This window comes from Carlito syrichta, unplaced genomic scaffold, assembly GCF_000164805.1.
Source record: "Carlito syrichta isolate Samal-C Ts95f unplaced genomic scaffold, Tarsius_syrichta-2.0.1 Scaffold287905, whole genome shotgun sequence".
NCBI classification, from domain to species: domain Eukaryota; kingdom Metazoa; phylum Chordata; class Mammalia; order Primates; family Tarsiidae; genus Carlito; species Carlito syrichta.
Genome location: NW_007232001.1, coordinates 200,122 through 222,417, shown reverse-complemented (window position 1 = coordinate 222,417; position 22,296 = coordinate 200,122). Strand labels below are relative to the sequence as shown.

General features: G+C 43.3%; 1 protein-coding gene across 1 annotated transcript in view; it reads right to left on the bottom strand.

Annotated features, from left to right (window-relative positions):
• The window catches only part of LOC103255176 (POC1 centriolar protein homolog B-like), a 67,750-nt gene that overhangs the window by 37,549 nt on the left and 7,905 nt on the right, over positions 1–22,296 (bottom strand). The window contains exons 2-3 of the mRNA XM_021710011.1: positions 6,475–6,646; positions 296–475 (exon numbers count right to left, since the gene is read on the bottom strand). Of these exons, the coding sequence (XP_021565686.1) occupies positions 296–475; positions 6,475–6,620 (326 nt within the window). The 5' untranslated portion in view covers positions 6,621–6,646. The remainder of the gene's footprint in view (positions 1–295; positions 476–6,474; positions 6,647–22,296) is intronic.

Here is a 22,296-nt window from a genome sequence, read left to right as displayed (position 1 = left end):
ATAAGGCAAACGCTGAGATGCAGCCATCGGGCTGTGTGCCCCTCACTTCCATTCTTCTCTCTGTCCATAAACCTCCTGGGCCTACCCAGGGGGCTGCCCAATTCATGAGTCATTCTTTGCTCAATTACACTCTGTTAAATTTAATTTGTCTTAGGTGTTTTCTGTCTATTATGGTCACACAATAAACATTTGCTGAGTGGAAGAAAATATTTGCCTCCAATCCCCTTTTCTGGAGGTTGGGGCAAACACAGCTGACAACTACCATGAACCCCTTCTTGGGGCCTCCTGCACTCACCTGGCGCAGCGTACCCAGTGTGTGTGTCGGTACAGGGAGAACAGGAAATGCTGGCGGTACATGCTCCACACTTTGATGGACTTGTCCTCAGAAGCTGACACCAGAAGCTGGCCATCATTCGAAAAGTCCACACTTCGAACTGGAGCTGTGTGAGCTTTAAACTCTGAGGATTTCCCTCTTCTGGAAATAAAGAGCTTAATATTTACAACTCATTTAATTAGCATTAATATTTCACCACTGCACAGACTCTGAAATGCACAGTGTTTAACTCTTGCAAAACCTAATAGCAGTGTGGTACGTCTGGGTTGCACTGTACTCTTCATCAACACTGTTTCATACCAGTTTTGTTCATTCAAGTCACATCTGATACTTAACTAAAAAAGACCAAGTCGGGTACAATGGCTCACTCCTGTAAACCCAGCACTTTGGGAAGCCAAGGTGGAAGGATTGCGTGAGACTAGAAGTTCAAGACCAGCCTGGGTAGCATAGCGAAACCTCATCTCTACAAAAAATTCAAAAAATTAGCCAGCATGAGAGCGTGCATCTGTAGTTCCAGCTACATGGGAGGCTGAGGAAGAAGGATCGCCTAAGCCCAGAAGGTCGAGGCCATAGTGAGCTGTGATAGTGCCACTGTATTCCAGCCTGGGAGACAGAGTGAGACCCCAACTCAGAAAAAAGAGACCGTAGCTGTCCCCACTTGAAATGCATTTGCTGTTTTTGTTTTCATGAGAAGCTAGAAAGATAACATAATACATCTCTGCTTTGCATTTTCAGTTCCTAGTATTCCTCTAAAAATGGCAATATACAGTTTAAAGAACTTGCAACCTAGGAAAGCTAAGCTTGATTAAATCAATGGTGCAAAGGTGATTTTCAAACTGAGGTTTCTAGGAGTTGCCTGGCCTAGGAGTCTGGGGAGGGAAGGAGAAGTCTCCTACATCACCTGCCTGCACAAGACATGTCCCCAGGTGGCTGGACATTCCTGTTCCCACCTCAGCCTCCATCTACCCACAAAAAGATCCTATGTGTGCCTGAGCCCCCAAGTGGACCTGAGGCCTGCTCACCCTAAAGGCCCATCTTACACTCGCATGACCCAAAGGCTATGTGGGAACAACACATTTCAATTCTCAACACCTGAAAATGTCAGATGCATTTCCCCCTTGACTAGGGTGGAAAAAGGGACTAGAAAATAGATGGAGAAAAGAGTGTGAGCCCTCTGAGAAGCAGCAGAAAACCAGTTCAAGCAGGAGCGGGCTAGATAGCACTGGGTCGTATGCATGGTGCTGCTCGGGCAACGCTACTCTGTACCAGGCTCCCAGTTCCCAAGGCACTTTCTTCCCCTTACTGTACATCTAGGACTCAGAAAGTGTCCCGCTTAGCAAGTCATATTTACACAGGTGATACCCATGGGGAAAATGGCCATAACCACTTGAAAAAGATGAGGCAGCAGGACTTAGTGAACACAATGCACCTGTCTCAGATCCGCCAGTGTTCACACTGATCTCGCGGACACACACACCTCACCCTGCATTGGGCTGGTTGGTTGGAGCAACATCCACAGATCCAAGCCCAAGTCCTGGAAGTCCCACTCCACTCCTCCTGCTTTCTCTCCTCCCACATCCGGTAGATCTACAAACAATAATGCTGTCCCTTCTAGAATATTCTGAATCTCCTCTTCCTCCTGCCTGGCTCTGCTTGCCTTAAGGTAGACACATCCTCAGCATCCCTCACCAAGGTTACTGAGGAGCCCCTCTGCTGGTCTCCTGCTCCAATCTTTCACCCCCTCCTGGTCACCTATGTCCTGCGATTCTTACCTGACTAAAAGCGTAACTCCAAGTATGTAAATCCCAGTGTAAACGTGTCACTGACTCACCTCTAACAGAAAGCGCAGTGCCCAGGTTCGCTGGCAAGGCGTCTCCCACCATGCTGACCTCTGTACTTAGAACAATAGTTCCAGTGCCTCACACACCCACCCTGCGTCTACCCTCTCCTAGGCTGAACTGTCTCTCCATCCCAAGCCCCTCTGCCCCAAGCTGGGCAGGCTTAATCGCTTCTGATTTGCTATGACTATTTTACTTACTACATTATACAGTGACTTTTATCTTTTTGAGTTGGAGTCTCACTCTGTCATCCAGGCTGGAGTGCAGTGCATGCTGCTCACAGCCACTGCAGCCCCGACTTGCTGGGCTCAGGCGGTCCTTCTACCTCAGCCTTCCAAGTAGCTGGAACTACAGATGTGTGCCACCACATCCAGCTAGTTTTTTTATTTATTGTAGAGATGAGGTCTCGTCAAGTTGCCTGGGCTGGTCTTGAACCTGTGGGCTCAGGCAATCCTTTTCACCTCGGTCTCCCAAAGTGCTGGGATTATAGGCATGAGCAATCACATCTGGCCTATATAGCAACTTTTAAAAAACAGACTTGTTTCTCTCCTATTAAGAATAGGTTTTTGAGGTAAGGAATGATGATTCATTCCTCTGTATAAGACCAACATCTAGCACAATGCCAGGGATGTGAAAAGTCTCAATACATTTTGTTGAATTCTACTAGGAGTAGTCAATGTTTAAAGTTTCTTAGCCAGTTGTAATCTGGGAGGCTAAGACTAGAGAATTGCTTGAGCCCAGGAGTTAGACACCAGCCTGGGCAACACAGCAAGACTCTGTCTCTACAAAAAATAAAAAATTTAGCCAGATATGGTAACACACGCCTATAGTCCCAGCTACTCAGGAAGCTGTGGCAAAAGGATTGCCTGAGCACAGGAGGTCAAGGCTGTGATAAGTCATGATCATACCAATGCACTAGCCTGGATGAGAGAGTGAAATCCCACTCAAAAAAAAAAAAAAAAAAAAAAAAAAAAAAGGCCAGAATGGTGGCTCACACCTATAATCCCAGCACCTTGGGAGGCCGAGGTGAGAGGACTGCCTGAGTCCACGAGTTCAAGACCAGCCTGGGCAATTTGGCGAGACCTTACCTCTACAATAAAAATCAAAAAATTAGCTGGGTTTTGGTGGCGCATGCCTGTAGTTCCAGCTACTTGAAAGGCTAAAGTGGAAGGATTGCCTGAGCCCAACTGGTTGAGGCTACGATGGCTGTGAGCAAGTCACTGCACTCCAGCCTGGGCTACAGAGTGAGACTCTGGATCCAACCCAGCTAACTTTCCAGTGGCCCGTAGGAGGCAAAGGTGACCATCACAAGTGTCATCACCTGACATATGAAATGACATCAGGAGTAACTGAAATAAATCAAACAAAAATGAGGAGGGAGCATTCAGGGGCTAATTCAGGGAGGCTACAAGGGAGAGTTCTCTGAGTAGAAATCAGGAGTCTAGTTTGGCCTGAATTCAAGCATTAGGCCAACAGAAAACAAAGAAAAGGCCTGGCATCTGCAATGACCAGGAAGGCAAGAGACAGTCAGTATCTTCAAAAACCTGCCTGTCTTCAGGCCTGCCCTTCACACCCTGCAGGCTGCCCTGTTCTCAGCTGTGGGCTATACTCACAACAGGAAGCACACAGGAAACCGAGACATGGTGCCTGCTGTTTGCTGTACTGGTGCGCACCTGGTTTCTGGCTCCTATTCTTACTTTAATATGGGCTGTCTTCCTCCCAGAGTCACCTAACCTTTCTACCACAATCTCTTGTCTGCCAGCTGGGGCAAAGTGGGGGCCGGACCTGCCCTCATGCTTGCTCCAGCCTATTCTTTTTTGGCCTTCCAGCCCCCACTGACGACATGTCTCTCATCCCAGTACATGTGTGCCACTCCTGCTCCCAGGGGGTGGAATCTGTTTCTTTCTCCTCTGCTTGAATCTGGGCTGCTGTTGTGACTTTACTTTGAGCAACAGAATGTGGCAGAGGCAACAATGTAAATTTCAGGCCTAGCCCTCAAAACATCTAACAGCTTCTAGGACCCAGCTGTCCTGTAAGAGAGTTCGGTTACCCTGCTAGAGAGAGCGCCATGGAAAACCAAGGTGCCCGGGTGACAGCCTGCAAGTCCCCATGCAATGGTGACAGGTACTAGACCTGTCCAGCCCAGCCGCTGACTCAGTGGAGGTTTTGCAGTGCCAAACGGGGCAGAGGAACCATCACAAGTGTGAGGAGAGATTGTTTTTATCCAAAGGTCTAAGTCTTGGGGAATGTCATGTGGCAACAGGAAATGGACACATCAGGTTCCACCTGTCACCAAGATCCACCACTGCTCTGGCCCCATGAGAACATGTTTAGAAAGAAAAATTGGGCCAGACATGGTGGCTCATGCCTGTAATCTCAGCACTTTGGAAGGCAGAGAGAGGTGAGAGGATTGCCTGAGTCCAGGGTTTGAGACCAGCCTGGGCGACTTGGCGAGACCTTGTCTCTACAATAAATCAAAAAATTAGCTGGGCATGGTGATGCTAGCCTGTATTTCCAGCAACTTGGAAGGCTGAGGCAGAAGGATCGCCTGAGCCCAGCAGGTCGAGGCTGTGGTGGTTATGAGCATGCCACTGTACTCCAGCCTGGGCACCAGAGAACCCAACTCAAAAAAAAAAAAAAAAAAAGAAAGAAAAGAAAAGAGAGAGAGACAAAGAAAAATTGGAGACATCTACACAAGCCTAATCACTGCACTTAGATTAGCAATGATAAATTAATCACTCAGTATGCCTTTAGCTCATCAACTTGTTCACTGAGATATCCTTGAATTAGTAATGGGAGACTGAAGCTATGCTATGCTGAAAAAAGAAAAAACAAAACCCAACAATAGCTTGTTCTAACCTTGCAAAGTTGAGGGTTTGGGAACATACTTCTCCTGGACCCCATACCAGCCTCTTCTTCCCTGTAACTCCTTTCCACATTCCCGTTTACAGGATCATTAGGATAGGTCGCACCTCTTCACTGGTTCTTGCCACCGTCAGGATAATATCCAGATTTTGCAGCATGGAGTTTCACCTGGGTGATGGCAGAAAAAAGCGCCCACTGGCAGGAGAGCACCCGTGAGCTTTCCTTTATTTGGGAGTGCCTGAACATGTGCAGTCACAGGTTATAAACCAAATCCTGCCACAGCAGGGCCAAGGAAAATGCCCAAGCTCTTATCCGCAGAAGTATTTATGGGGGTAGATGATACAATGTTGGGATTTGTCCTAGAAACAAACCAGGAAAGAAAAGGGGGTGGGATACGTGGCAGAGTACTGACAGGTGAAGCTTGTTGGTGGCACACGGGGTCACACTACTCATTTTCTTCTCATGTAAGCTTGAAAATGCACATACTTGGAAGCTTAAAAATTTAAAAAAAACATGGCTCAATAATTTTTTGAAATAGGTGGGCTATCAACTAGGGTTTGAAAATCTTTTTTTGTGTGTGTGTCAGAGTCTCACTCTGTCGCCCAGGCTGGAGTGCAGTGGCATGCTGATGGTCACCCCGGTGTTGACCTGCTGGGCTCTTGCGATTCATCCGCTTCAGCCCTCCAAGTAGCTGGAACTGCAGGTGTGCGCTACCATGCCCAGGTAATTTTTAAAATTTATTTATTGTAGAAATGAGGTCTCATCAAGTTGCCTGGGCTGGTCTCCAACCCGCAGGCTCAGGTAATCCACTCGCCTCAGCCTCCCAAAGTTCTGGAATTATAGGCTGAGCCACCAAGCCCAGCTGAAAATCTCTTGTAGAGAAATTTGTTATCACAGGATATGGCTTACACAATGCAAGGATTTATACTTTAGTCAAAGTTTCTTTCATAAGGAAATTCTGGAGCCCAAGGATGAGTGATACAAATCAAAGAATACTTCTGGCCCAGGGCTTTCCAATAGGAATCCAAGGGTCCCTAAAGGATCCATGAGTGGGCGTTAGGAGGTCAATAAACTATAAACTTTCAGTGATAACGTGCCAATGTGTGTCTTTCTGGGGAGACGATCTAAAGCTTTCCTCAGACCCACAAAGGGACTGGTAACAACCACTACCCCCCAAAACATTTAAGACATATTTCCATGGTTAAAAACAGTTTTCTCAAAAAGACATAATTATGTGTTCGAGATGAGGGAAACTGTATGAAACACTTTGACTTTACAGCAAGGGCAGCATACCTCGTACGTGACTGAAACAAACACAGTGCAGGTGGGTACCTGGGAGTCTAGCAACCCCCAGGAGTGCCGGGGAGTGCCTAGCTCCTGCTTTCTTTCACATTTCCAAATCCAAAGCACATCAAGTGTTTCTTTGTTTTCTCTTACTTATCAGGAATCCAGAGTCTCACGGTTCTGTCTCGCGAGGCAGAGGCCAATAAGTTTCCATGCGGAGAAAACTGCACGCTGGTCACAACATCCCTGTGACCCACATATCTGTAGGCTCTAGCTTGTGGCTTGAAATTCCATAGCATGAGAAAGGTATCCCAAGAAGCAGTAGCTATCAAGAAACAGAAGAACAAAACCACCGTTTGTTACAATGCAAACACAGGCATGTCTCCTTACAAGGGGTGGCGTATCTAGTAACAGGGTGTCTAGGTAACAGAGGGGCTGGAGGTTGTAAGGCTGACCACAATAAAGCAAAAGTACCTTTTATTTTATTTTTTTGAGACAGGGTCTCATTCTGTTGTCCAGGCTGGAGTGCAGTTGGGTGGTCATAGCTCACTGCAGCCTTGAACTCTTGGGCTCAAGCGATTTTCCAGCCTCAGCCTCCTGAGTAGCTGAGACTCCAGGGATACACCACCACACTCAGCTAATTCTTAAAAAATGTCAATAATTGATAATTTTTAAATAATTTAAGAAATTATCCAGGTTGTCCTTGCAGTCCCAGCTAGTCAGGAGGCTGAGGCAGAAGGATCGTTGAGCCCAGGAGTTCGAGACCAACCTGGACAACACAGCAAGACCTTGTCTCCATAAAAATAAAAACATTAGCCAGGCATGATGATGCATGCCTGTAGTCCCAGTTACTCAGGAGGCTGAAGTATAAGAATCGCCTGAGTCCAGGAGGTTGAGGATGCAGTGAGCTTTTATTGTGCCATTGTACTCCAGCCTGGGCAACAGAGTGAGATCCTGGCTTAAAAAAAAAAAGAAAAAGAAAAAAAAATTTTTTTGTTGTATAGACAAGGTCTCGCTCTATTGTTCAGACTGGTCTTGAACTTCTGGGTTCAAGCAATCCTACTGCCTTGGTCTCCCAAAGTGCTGGGATTACAGGAATGAGCCACTGCACCCAGTCAAAAATATTTTTTAAAGACACTCGAAACAATATCAGAAATATGCAAGCTTGGCTTTGTCCAGTGAACCTCAGGGCAGGATCCCTGGCCCTGTACTGGATTACAGCCAGGAACCATTTCTAGTCAAGCAGGCAACAACACACCGTCACGGAGCATACTGCACTGAGAGTCAATTCTGTCTTCAACTCCTGGGTGACTGTGACTGGGAAAGTTACTTCACCTTTGTGGCATGAGGACTGGATGTTTCTCCTGAGAGGCTGGGTGAGATAATTTCCTAAACTGTTTATGTGGAAATAATTTCACACTTACAGAAAAGTTATAGGAGTGGTACAAATAACACTAATATGTCCTTTACCTAAATGTAACTGCTGTTAATGTTTTGCCACATTGGTGTATAATCTGCCCTGCGTTCCTCTCTGTACATGAACACATAAGCACGTGCACACACACATATACACATGATTTTTCCTGAACCACTTGGGAGTAAGTTGTATAAATCATGGTACCTTTATTCCTAAATACTGCAATGTGCTTTTCCTAACAATAAGGATACTTTCTCATACACCCTTATCACATTTATCAGTTTCAGAAAATTAATCATAGATGTAATTCTTTGATCTACAAACTATATTCTATCAATTGATCCAATGATACTTTTTTCTTTTTCTTTTCTTTTTTTTTTTGAGTTGGAGTCTCACTCTGTCACCCAGGTTGGAGTGCTCATGGCCACCACAGCCTTGACCTGCTGGGCTCAGATGATCCTTCTGCTTTTAGCCTTTCAAGTGGTTGGAACTACAAGCGTGCGCCACCATGCCTGACTAATTTTTTGATCTGTTGTAGAGATGAGGTTTTGTCAAGTTGCCCAGGTTGGTCTTGAACCACTGGGCTCAGGCAATCCTCTTGCCTCCACCTCCCAAAGTGCTGGGACTCCAGGTGTGAGCCACCATACCTGACGATTTAACAAAATTACATTAAGAAGATAAATAGTTTCTCCCCCCTTTTTTTTGAGACAGGGTCTTGCTCTATCACTTAGTCTGGTATGCAGTGGTATGATCATAGCTTACTGCAGCCTTAAAATCCTGGGCACAGGTGATCCTCCCACCTCAGCCTCTCAAGTAGCTGGAATTGCAGGCCTAATGATCCTTTCATAGCTGGATAAGATGATCTTAAAAGTCTCTTTCTGTTCTGTAATTTTATGATATTTGATGATTAACAGAAGAGTCATGTGTGTCAGACATTAGTATAAGACTTTAAGAGAAGGAAGACAAATACAATCACTGGTGAAATAAATGCCTTGGCAAAAAATGAACAAATAAACACATGAAAGGTAGATCCGAATCTTGCTGAAAAATAAATTTTATTATATGCATGTAGCCCCAGAATAGCCCAATATTAGGAAGTAGGTCAATGAGAGTCATTCACGTAGACTGTAGAATGCCTAGAGAAAACACAGCTCTATAAATGTGAAACACAATTAGTATCACTGGGAGAGGAGAAACAGGACCTGACTGCATGAAGTCACTTTTAGCCAACATATAAAAGTCATTTGGGCTCAGCCTAGGTGTTATTTCCATGTGAAACAGTTAAAGTGAGTTCAAGTCAGGCACGGTGGCTCACACCTGTAAACCCAGCACTTTGAGAGGCTGAGACAAGAGGATTGTCTGAGCCTACAGGTTCGAGACCAGCATGGGCAATATGGCGAGACCTTGTCTCTACAATAAATCAAAAATATTAGCTGGGCATGGTGGTACACACCTATAGTTCCAGCTACTTGGAAGGCAGAAGTGGAAGGATCACCTGAGCTCAGCAGGTTGAGGCTGCAGTGGCCATAAGCATGCCACTGCACTCCAGCCTTGGTGACAGAGTGAGACTCCGACTCAAACATAAATAAATGAACAAACAAACAAACAAATAAATGAAGTGAGTTCACACATCCTAAGCTATAATGTTGCTTATCACTCACTTTCTAAAACGTACAAAAAGGTGCTGTCCCACCACAGCTCATCAAAATTATGAAATATTTATATCACAGTCTGGATGATCTGGGCTGATACAGACAAAACAGAAAATGCGATGCATTCTCATGTGCTGTGCTGTACTCAGGATCCTGGTGGAGCTCAACAAGACACACAAAAGCAAGTAAGATACAATTCCTTCCCATGTTTTACATAGTGTGGGAGATGTGATAAATAACACCAAACCTATGCAGAGGACTTTTATACGGCATTTACTTATTAATATTAGGAGCCAAGGAAGGGACATTTGGGCAGAAAGCTGACTGCAGAGAAAAGTGACCCAGGGTCAGAAGCGGAGGAGATTCAGTGCGAGGATCCCCCATGCAAAAGCTCAAGGCAACAGTGCACTCAGCAGCTGAAGGATGGCATGGAGGTCAGTGTTTCCACAGCAGAGGGGAAAGAAGCAGTGAAAGGAAGCCGAGAGAGGCAGATGTTGGTAGGTAATCCCTGGCAGGAGGTGTGAATTTAGGCAGGGGAATTTCATGATCTGGTTGGAGAAAACTGTCACTCTAAGCCAGGCGTGGTGGTCCATGCCTGTAATCCTGGCACTTTGGGAGGCTGAGGTGAGAGGATTCCTTGAGTTCAGGAGTTGGAGATCAGCCTGGGGCAGTATAGTGACACCACATCTTTACAAAAAAAATTAAAAAATTAGGTGGGCAGGCTGGTGCCTGCCTATAGTCCCAGTTACTCAGGAGGCTGAAGGGAAGGATCACCTGAGTCCAGAAGGTCAACGCTGCAGGGAGCCATGATCGTGCCACTACACTCCAGCTCAGGTGATAGAGTGAGACCTCAACTCAAACAAACAAACAAACAAGCAAACAAACAAACATCAAAAAAGGTCATTCTAATAATGCAGAAAGGATGACCTTTTCAAAAAATTGTGTTGGGTCAGCCGGATATTCATAAGGAAGAAAAAGAATCTTGACCCCTGCGTTTTAGACTATATACAGCAGACTACATAATCTAAGTGGCTATATGGCTAGTTCATATGGCTCTAAATGGATAGGTGAAACAAGAAACTTTCAGAAGAGAACAGATAATATCTTTGTGATACTGGAATAGGCAAAAATTGCTTAAAGAGGGCATGAAAATTACTAATCATAAAATAAAAGAATGATAATTTGTACTATACTAAAATTTAAGAAATTTTGTTCATTGAGATATACCATGAACCAAATGAAAAGGCAAGCATAGAGTGGTCAAGAAGATATTTACAATTATATATCCAGCACACAACAGACTGCCCACACATAAAGAATGCCACTAATCAATCAGAAAAGACACACTGCTCAATAGGACAAGAGACACAGGGCCTGAACAGGCACTTTATAAAAGAAGATCATCGAGTGGCCAATGAACACATGAAAGGTGCTCGATTCCATCTGTCATCAGGAAAATGCAAATTAAAATCACTATGCAATAGTCCTGCCAGGCATCAGAATTATTACAGTTAAAAAGATAACATCCAAACTTGGTACGAATATGAACAACCAGAATGCTCATATAATACTGGTGGTTATAACCACTTTGAAGATCTGTGTTGAACTATCTATTGAAGCTGAATACACACTTAGTATTTGATTTAGCAGGTCTGCTCCTTGGTAGATACCCAACAGAAATTCTTATATATAGTTTCTAAGATGACACAAACAATAATGTTCGAGGCTATGCAAATGAGAGAAAGTGCCAAATCAAAATATATGGTAAAACCAGGTGTGGTGGCTCAATGGCTATAATCCCAGCACTTTGGGAGGTTGAGGCAGAAGGATCACTTTAGCCCAGGAGTTTGGGACCACAGTTGGCAATATAGTGAGACCTCATTGCTACAAAAAAAATAAATAAATAAACAAATTGCCAGGCATGATGGTGTGCGCCTATAGTCCCAGATACTGGGGAAGCGAAGGTGGAAGAATTGCTTGGGTCTAGGAGTCGGAGACTGGTGAGCCTTGATCAGGCCACTGCACCCGAGCCTGGGCAACAGAGTGAGACCTCAATTCAAAAAAGAAAAGAAGACACATGGTAAAAGGAGAGCCTGGGAGGCTAGCTAGTGACTAAATGTGAGGGAAAGAAAAGAGAGGCAGCAAGGTGCCAGGAGTGGACCTGGGCACCCCGGTGATCTCATGAGATGGGGAAGCCCAGAAGGCAAGGAGGCTTGAAGTGATGCAGGATGGAGTGGAAATCAAGAGTTATTTTTTGGGCATAGCAAGCTTGAGATGCCAATTAGACGTACATGTGGAAACATCAGGTGAGAGATGGATAGACCCACCTGGAGCCCAGAGAGATTCCGACTATACATTGTGATGGTTAAAAGAATAAGTGATACGCTGGGTGTGGTGGCTCATGCCTGTAATCCCAGCACCTTGGAAGGCAGAGGCAAGAGGACTGCCTGAGCTCAGGGGTTCGAGACCAGCCTGGGTAACTTGGTGAGACCTCATCTCTACAATAAATAAATAAAAAATTAGCTGGGCATGATGACCCACACCTGTAGGTTCAGCTACTCGGAAGGCTGAGGTGGAAGGATCGCCTGAGCCCAGCAAGTTGAGGCTATAGTGGCTGTGGTGAGTGTGCCACTGCACTCCAGCCTGGGTAACAGAGTGAGAATCCGACTCAAAAAATTAAAAAAATTAAATTAAATTACAAAAAAAAAAAAGCAGTAGAATTTGACTCCCTGGGTTTAAATCTATGATGTCACTTAATGCCATGCACTCCTGGGCAAGTTATTCAACCTTTCTGTGCCTGGTACACTTCACCTGAAAAATGAGTTACTGAAAGTATTAAAGGAGGTCAGGAGTAGTGGCTCATGCCTGTAATCTTAGCAATTTGGGAGGCCATCATGGGATGATCATTTGGTCCAGGAGTTCAAGACCAGCCTGGGCAACATAGTGAGATTCCGTCTCTAGAAAAAAATAATTAGCCAGGTGTGATGGCATGCACCTGTATAGCCCTGACTACTCAGGAGGCTGAAGTAGAAGATCGCCTGAGCCTAGGTGGCTGAGGCTGTGTTGAGCTGTGAGCATGCCATTGCACTTCAGTCTGGGTGATAGAGTGAGACTCTGACTCAAGAAAAAAAAAACAGAAAGTATTAAATGAAATAATACTTGTAATTCATGCTTGTCACAGAAAATACTAAAATGTGGCTATTGTTGCTAAAGTGTTTTTGTTACTTTGGGAATAGCCTAGAGAAAGTATGAAAGGCTGTAAAATGGATGGGGTCACTGAGGAATTGGGTACAGATAAAAGAAGTGGGTGAGGATATATGACCTCCAGACAAGGAAGAGCGAAGGAAAGGGCACACGTGAAGCAGGAGGGGACAAGAAAATCATTGTGTCCAGGAAGACAAGAAGTATTCCAAGAGTGACAAGCTGTGGCAGGTACCTTGAGGAGACTGATAAGTTCAGGACCGCTTTTTCAAGGCTCAGGGCAAAATGCTAATGTGAGCCTCTTACAGTAAAATGACTAAGAATTTCAAGACAATAGCAGAGCATTAAACACAGCGTGAGGCCCTGTGCCAATGTTGGGGGTTTGGGGGAAGAGTTATGGCCACAACATTGGCCCTGGGCTGGGGACCAAATGGTTTGGCAACAAGAATTGCTTCAGTGAAGTAGTGAGATCAAAGCCAGTATATATATTCGGAGTCAGGGTGTCACTTCATCACCCAGGCTGGAGTACAATGGTACGATCACGGCTTGCTGCAGCCTCAACCTCCCGGGATGAGACCATCCTTCTGCCTTGGCCTCCTGAGTCCTCACTACCACATCTGGCTAATTTTCTGTATTTTTTGTAAAGACTAGGTCTCACTGTGGTGCCTAGGTTAGTTTTGAACTCCTGGGCTTAAGCGAATCTCCCATCTTGGCCTCCCTAAGTGCTGGGATGGAAGGCGTGAGCCACCACACCTGCCTCGTGCCCTCTATTGATCGATCTAACTACCTATCTCTCTGTCTACCAACTGATTCATTAACTCATTTAAAGCTTACAGAGTCTCTAATACTCAATATACAAGAAAAAGTGGTATTACTGGGTTATGATGCAGCAACAACTAACTAGGGGATGGGGTGCATAGTCAGGGGGATAGAATGTGAATACTGATTACTGTGAAGGTGACACAGGGCTTGAGCCTTTATGGGTCTTGTCAGTAGAAAAGGGCACCCTAGCCAGAGTAAGTTGCTCAGTTTTTTTCTCCATATTCATCTTCATAAATACCTGAATCAGATCCATGTTAAATCAACACTTGCTTACACAGATGCTCCTCGACTCATGATGGGGTGACATCCTGATAAACTTGCCATAAGTTGAAAGTACATTCAATATCCTGAGCAACCCACCATAAAGTTGAAAAGTCCTAAGTCAAGCCACTGTCAGTCAGGACTGTCTATCAGCATGAGGCCTGCTAAGGAGAAGTGACTGACAGAGGATGAGCACATGGCTTAAAGGATGGGGACAGCCTAACCCGGGGTGAGGTAGCATTTCAGGGCCTACTAATTATGGAACAACAGAAGCAGTAATGTCCCAGTTATAACAGCAGGGCTCAAGGTACACTATATTTTCTTCTAAGCTTCGGGAAAACAGGAAAAAAAAAAGGCAAATAATCTATAAAAACTTCATGAATGCATTCTTTTTAAAAAACTATATAAAGAACACTGAATGTCCCTACTTACTTCCTTAATCTTAGGAAAGAATTGTTAAGGTATTTGATTACTGAAGTTAACATTGTACTGTGTCAACATGGAATTTGCTTTCATACATTTTCATTTAACCACACCCTCGATAAACATTACCACAAAATTTAAAATGTCAAAGCTTGTAGCATTCATCATCTGACTGGCCTATTTTGAGATAAAATGTCAAAAGGAGGAAGCTGAGAGAAAAGGTTAACTAGTAAATCTACCAATTAAAATAAACTTATCTATATTCCGTAATAATAATCCACTGTTTCAAGAAACCCTTGTGAGGGCTAAGAAGGAACAAAGGTCATGCTTACTTGGGCCAGGTTCAGTCTCTGGAGGTGATAGCAAAGAACGCACTAATGAAAAACATGCTTCTTCCCCATAAACCAAAAAGCAAACAGCTTCTGTGTCACCGTAAGTACCAATGACTTCCTTGAGTCAACCCAAGCTCTCTCACTCAGGGCTTTAACCTAAGTCCATGGCAGTTACTTAGTGGTGTGCTCTGTCAGAATGCTATTTTCTGAAAAGAAATGGTACTGCCTCCAGATTTTATGCTTCTTGTAAATTACTTTATCTTTTCAACTGGTAATATGTGTACCTGATACAGAATTCCAGTATTACAGAAGAGGATGTAACAACATTCTTCTGGTCCTTGGCCACCTGGTTCCCCTTCCTAGAGGCAGCCAGCATCGTCATGCTCTTGGGAATCCTGTGTCTGTTCCCATGTGGTATTAGTACAGATGGTGGCACACTTCTATTCTGCATTTCACCCCTGCACTCTCCCTCAGTCCACTTAGTGTGACATATATTGGAGATTGTGTTTTGTTAATACTTCCAGCTGCCTTATTCTTTCCTCCCCTTATTTTTAGTGACCTTTGATTATTTTAAGGTTACAGAAAAATTACAAGGTAGTACAAGAAACTTCCAGATAGTCCTTACCCTAGATTTTGCCATTGTTTACATTTTGGCCGTTTTCTCTCTACTTTTATATATGCATACTTTTTCTTAATCATTTAAAATGGAGTTAGACACATAATGTCACTTTACTACTGTACATTTTGGTGTGGATTTTCTAAAAGCAAAGACATTCACTTACATTAGCCATACTACAATTAACAAAGTCAGGAATTAAACAATACTATTTAGTGTACAGTCCTCCCTCCATATCCGTGGGTTTCACATCTGTGGGTATAACAAATCACAGATCAAAAATACTCCAGAAAAAAAGCATCTGTATTGAACAAATACAGATGCTTTTTTTCTTGTCATTATTTCCTAAACAATAACAAATGTCTACATAGCATTTATATAGGATTATAAGCAATCCAGAGATGATTTAAAGCACATGGGAGGTTGTGCACAGGTTATATGCAAGTACTATTCCATATTATACAAGGAACTCAAGCATCCTTGGATTTTGGCATCCTCAGGGATCCTGGAACCAGTTCCCCTAGATACCGAGAAACAACAATATATTATTAGTTTATTCACATTGTGTGTGTACACACACATATACACACACACACACAATTATGATTGTTTTCCCCATCCAAGGCATAAGCCAGTATGTGGGCTGCATTAATCACCATGTGTCTTCAGTCTCTTGTAAACCAGGAAGAAGAAGGTGCTCTTTTCTTGACCTTGATATTCTTGAAGACAGCATATCTGTTATTTTGGTAACAAGTTCCTTAATTTTTTTTTGCATGTTTCTGCTTCATGGTTAGATTCAGGAGATACATACATACAAGTGGAATTATCTTTAGGGGGATAGGCTCCTTGTAGTACACTCAGAATGTGTTCCTCCAGATCAAACGGTCAACCAAAGTTTTGGTCTGGAAGTTTTGAGAAAGTTGCATCATGATCTGAGGAAGAAATGTCCCGAGTTGTGGCAAAGAGATGACAGATTCTTCCACCATGACAGTGTACCTACCCCCAACTTGCTGAGTATTCAGAAGTTTTTGACCAAAAATGACATGGCACTCAATGCCCCACCCTCCCTATTTACCGGATCTCACCCTGAGCAACTCTTTTTGTTTTCCGGATGAAAAAAGTCCTCAAAGAAAAATGTTTTGCTGATATGGAAGAGGTAAAACAAAAGATGGCAGAAGCACTCAAAGGCATCAAATTGAAGTGTCCAAAAACTTTTGAGCAGTGGAAAAGACGTCTCAGTAGGTGTATTTCATCAAACAGAGAGTACTTTGAAGGTGACTAAAGTGTAAACAAGTAAGAATACACAATTTTCATTACCAAATTTATTAACAAATTTTATTAATTCCAAGTTTTTATTGGTCCCTCGTATTTATTTATTTATTTATTTAGTGGAAAGGGGTCTCACTATGTTGTCCCGGCTGGTCTCAAACTACTGGCCTCAAGTAAGATATATATTTTGAATAGAAATATTATCGCTATGTTGTGCCCTTATTAGTGCATAAAGTTAGGGTACCCATAATGTCTCTTTGTCCTAATATTGGTGATTCTAACCTTTATCACTTAGTTTAGGTGATCTTTAGTATTTTTCCCCTTTGCAATTAATAAGTAACTTGTAGGGAGATACCTTAAGACTATATAAATATTCTCTTCCTCACCAAATTGTCACACTCTGATCTTAGCATCCTTTGACAATTTTCTAACCCATCATTCTTTATAAGTTACTACTTAATGTTTAATTAGTGAATTAATATTTTTCAATGTATTTATTACTGTAAGGAAAAACCATTCCTTTTCCTCCACTTATCTATTTATTCATTCACTTTTTTTTTATCAGTGTGGACTCATAGATTATGTTATTCAGTGAATTACAATCTATAACCACCATTATTTATTTTGACTCTCAAATTGTTTCAGATTTGGTTAGTGAAAGCCCCTTAACTTTGCCTCTGTGTCCTTCTAAATGTTTCCATCATTCTTCAAGTACTTCCTTACTTTCTAGAATTACAAGATGTTCTAAGATGTACTTTTCCTTTCCTGTCCCTGGAATGAGCCTCTTTTCCCAAGAAGTTCTGATTTCTTTTAATGGAGAAGGATATTTAGAAACCAAGATCTGGGTATTATGTTTGTTAATTGCTACTGGTGTGTCAACAAACAGAGCTAAGAAATTATACAACAATAAGAAATCACAACAAGCAGATCTAAGAAATTAGTTATACATAGAAAGCTACCTCTTGTCTATATGTAGGTATGCCCATGGATGCAGACATTAAAACCATGAGTCCCAACCTAACACCAGGGAGTACACTCTTGCCCTCTCTCTTTCCATATTTGGAAATTTCTTCTCCTACAGTAAGAAACCTGGCTCCCAGTATGACCAGTGTATTCTTGCTCAAGACAAGTATACAAACGTGGTTTCAGAATTATGAAAGCACACTACTGCAAAAGCCATCTGATAACTAGAATCTAAGATTCTGCTTAGTTTTTTTTTTTTTCCATCCCTGGGAGGCAATTACATTACAGGAGGCTCCTTTCTGGTCTTGTCACACTTAGGTTTATTCTTCCTGAGGGTGGGTCTACTTCAGCTTTGAACTCAGTCCTGGGGCATATCCTTTATTCTCGGTGTGGTCCTGATTCTCAAGGCACGGCTTTTTTGGTGTCTCAACTGAAGGCCTGAGATTTCTGCTCTTTGTTGGAGCTGGAAACCTAGATACCCAGACCTGTGTGGTCACAAGTGTCACCACTCAGTTCCTGGTCCACAGTCAGTGAGTCCTGTAGGTCTCAGATTCTTGCCTGTCACGTCCTCAGCTCAGTCAGGCTGTCACTGGCTCCTGCTCTCTCTCTCTACTGTGCAACAGTAAAGTACACTAGAAGAAAGCCAAGGAGATCCTGGGACTCATCTTGTATGTTTCACTTCCTGCAAGGATCCTTGTTTTGTACCCTCTGTGGTAAGGTCCTGAAAACAGTTGCTCACATATTTTTGTCTAGTTGTAAAGCTGTTTCAGCTAGCAATGAATGTCATGACTGGAGGCAGAAATCTGCCTTATTCCTTTTAATAGCTGCCTAGCAACCGGGCACGGTGGCTCACACCTATAAGCCCAGCACTTTGGGAGGTGGAGACCAGAGGATTGCCTGAACTCAGGGGTTCAAAACCAGCCTAGGCAACTTGGTGAGACTTTGTCTCTACAATAAATAAAAAAATTAGGTGGGTGTGGTGGTACATGCCTGTAGTTCCAGCTACTTGGAAGGCTCAAGTGGAAAGATTGCCTGAGCCCAGCAGGTTGAGGCTGTGGTGGCCATAAGTGTGCCACTGCACTCCAGCCTCAGTGACAGAATGAGACTTAGACTCAGGAAAAAAAAAAAAAGCTGCCTAGCTGTCTATGGTGTAGCTGTACCTTAATTTAGTTAACCAGTCTACCCTATTTAGGTGGTTTGCAGTCTTGCGCTTTTACAAATGGTGCTGCAGTGTGCATGTGTCATTTCTGACATGTGCAAACATGTTGTGATAAATTTCTAGAAGAATTATTGCTGAGTCTGGGTCAAAGAATACATATTTTAGAATTTGACAAAAAGGTCCATGTTCATAATGTACTATTTTACTTAACTTTATACATTTGAAATATATTTCTTCTCAGGCCTTCTCATTCCATATTCAAAAGCATACTGATAATTCAGGTTACCTTTATTAGAGATGTCCTTGGATTTTCCAGTCATTTCACAAGTCCTGCTACGTATTTTCCACCCCATTACATCCTACTGTGGGGTCCATGACTTAAATTAAACTCAGCTTTCTAGTGTGAAGCCGCTGTTACTTTATGCTTTCCGCTGCATTCCTAGGCTCGGGCTGGCCCTTGGGTCACAGAAGAAACACTAGACTGCCTTCTTCAGGGAAAAGTAAACAAGGAACTCTTCTAGAGAAGTCTATGGGAAGGAGTCCTCCATATGTATTTTTAAGAAGAGAAAAAGAAAATGCCATCCCCAGGCACACACAGCTATAAACCTAGGTGGAAGTGAGGGACAGGCTCACACATAAAAAAGACAATATCCCAGTCTCAACGAGGAAAATGTTAATGTGCAGTACCATCGGGAGTTTGCACTGTCCAAGCACTGCATAGTAATATAATTAAGAACTTTGCACCAAGGCAAAGTTCTCTGCCTTGAATGAAGGAATAATTGAGCTTGCTTTCTTTCCAACTGATGCTAAGTAATTAGCAATCTAGTGTAAGTAGGGTCCAAAGGGGCTGTTGGTGCTTTAAAAAATAATCTGGGCTGGGCTCGATGGCTCAGCCTGTAATCCCAGCACTTTGGGAGGTCGAGGCAAGAGGATTGCCTGAGCCCGCCCAGGCAACTTGGCAAGACCTGTCTCTACAATAAATCAAAAACTAGCCGGGCATGTTAGTGCGCGCCTGTAGTTCCGGTTACTTGGAAGGCTGAGGCGGAAGGATCGCCGGAGCCCAGCAGGTTGAGGCTGCGGTGGCTGGGAGTGGCCACTGCACTCCAGTCTGGGCGACAGAGTGAGACTCCAATTCAAAACAAACAAACAAACAAACAAAATAATCTGTAGGAAAGACAAGTTGAAGAAACTGAATTTAACTTATTCCAATTTCATATGTCTTTGAGGACTGGCAATAACTACATAAGTCTTTACTGAGTTGCGACTATGGGCCTAGAGGCTAATTTTTTGATTTATTAAAGAAACGAGGTCTCGCCAACTCCTAGACTCAGGCAGTCCTCTCGAGGACTAGTACTTTTAAATACTTCTAAGGATTCTTTTATTTAATCTTCATGACAAGATAGATTAAGACCATGAGTCCCATTTTACAGATGAGGAAATGAGGCTTAGTGAGGTTAGGTAACTTGCCAAGGTCACACAGATGGAAAGTGGTAAGACTCAATTAAAAAAAAACTTTTTTAAGAAATAGGATCTTACTCTGTCACCTAGCTTGGGGTACAGTGGTGTGATAATAGTTCACTGCAGCCTCCAATATTTGAGCTCAAGTGATCCTCCCACTTCGGCCTCCCAAAGTGCTGAGATTACAGAATTGAGCCACAATGCTTGGTCCCCATTTTTAACCCAAGTCTATGAGACTTCAATGCCTGGGCTTTTAACCAATAAGCCAGTGCGTCTCAAAGGATAGGGGGTTTACAAATTATCTCTATTAGAATTACTGGGGACCTTGTTAAAAATGCATATTTCTAATAAGTTATAAATTATTTGGATGATGAGATTCAGGAATATGAATTTTTGATAAGTTTCTCACTTAATTCTGATACGCATTGAAATTTGAGAAATGCTGTACTTTTACTGCCTCTCAGAGTGTACACGAAATTACTTTAGCAGTTGGGGGTAATTTTTCAAGCTATAACAGGAGAAGCTCAACAAAGTCACTATGTAGGTTGCCATCAAGAACCATAATAGAGAAAGAATTCTTGGCAAACTTTTATTATAGTTTCACTGCAGGGAAAGCAACTTAAAAGTTCTGAATTTCATTCTGCTTCTATTTAGTCAAAAAAGGAGAGATTAACTTGTTCTGTACCACCATTTGTTCTTGAAACACCCACACGTTAAACAGGGATTTGAGTCAATGACAGGATAACCTTGAAGGAAAAAGGGAGGGAAAGCGACAACTTCAACTTTAAAATTATTTTAAATAGAAACTTGCAAAGTACAGTGCAGATTCTGCAAACCATGTGAAAATACTTTTAAACATTTGTACTGTTCATTTAAACTTGAATGCAGCCCTCTAGGGAAGAGACTGCCCTTATGGCAGAGTTAGCGTCTGGAATCAGACCCCAAACCAGGCTCCCCCAGGCTCTGCATGCATTCAGCTCCCCTTCACATAGTCCAATCCCGCGACTCTTCCCTCCTTCCTTAAATCCCCCCGGCGAATCTCCAGTCACACTGCCTTTTTGGAGAGTGGATCTACACCGGTGAAAACTCCGGACACCCCCACCCCAGACAGATGGGAAACACTACAAAGTCATGGTCACTAAGTTCACACAGGGCTTCTCCACAGGTGGGCACAGTTCTCTACGTGTTCCCTCCTCCACGCCCACCTGATGACTATTCTGTAGCTTCTCCTATTCCTTCAACATTTCTAGTCCCCTTCCTACCTTTGTTCCCTGGTATCCCCCTATAACAGCTTTCTCTCCCATCTCTCTGATGATGTCGTCTCAGGTGCTTTGCTGTCTCCTCTTCTAATCTCGAGGTGGGAGCTCTAGCACGCAGACAGGGGCCATTTGCGCTCTCTGGTCTGCCTTCCTCCCAGATCCCATCCATTTCCTGACGTTAAATGCCACCTACATGCTGGTGACTCCCACATTTCTCTCTGGTCCACACCACCGCTCTAGTTTGAAACCCCCATCATCTCCTGCTGGTCTTCCTACAATACTCCTGAACGATTTCCTTACTATTATAATAGTGCAATGTCCACATAGCAGCCAGAGTGCTTTCTGATGTACGAATGGAATCATCATTCCCTCACTACAAACCCTTCAACAATTTCCATGACTCTCGGAGCAAAATCCTAAAACATGTCCTAATTCCTGTGGCTCCAGTAACATATTACCATGAAGTTGGAGGCATAAAACAACAGAAATTTATTCCTCATAGTTCTGGAAGCTAGAAGTCCACAGCAAGGTGTTGGCAGGACCACATTCCCTCCAAGGGCCCCGGGGGAGATAGACCTGGGTCCTTCCCTCTTCCCGCTCTGGTGCCTTCAGGTACTCCTCTGCTAGTGGCCTCCTCACTAATCTCTGCCTCTGGCTTCACATGGCCTTCTCTTATCTTCTCTGGTGTCTCTTATAAGGACACTTGTCATTGTATTTAGGGCTTACCTAGATAGTTCAGGAGGAGATTCTTTTTTTTTTCTTTGAGTCAGAGTTTCACTGTGTTACCCAGTGAAAGACCAAGACCAAGGCTGGGAAACAGCTGTCCTAGATCAGGGGAGCAAAAGAATGGGCAGGGCCTGATAAACAAGAAGAGAGAGAGAGAGAGAGAGAGAGAGAGAGAGAGAGAGAGAGAAAGAGAAGAAATATGAAAAGAAGTAGAAGAACAGTGTTATGACATTAGATTTAGCAATGAATTCAACATATATGACATCAAAAGCACAGGCAATAAACAAAAATAGATCAGTTGACCACATCAGAATATCAAACCTCTGTGCATCAGGACACAATCAGTAGAGTGAAAAGACATCACGGAATGGGAGACAACACTTTCATACCACACACCTGGTAAGAGGCTAATATCCA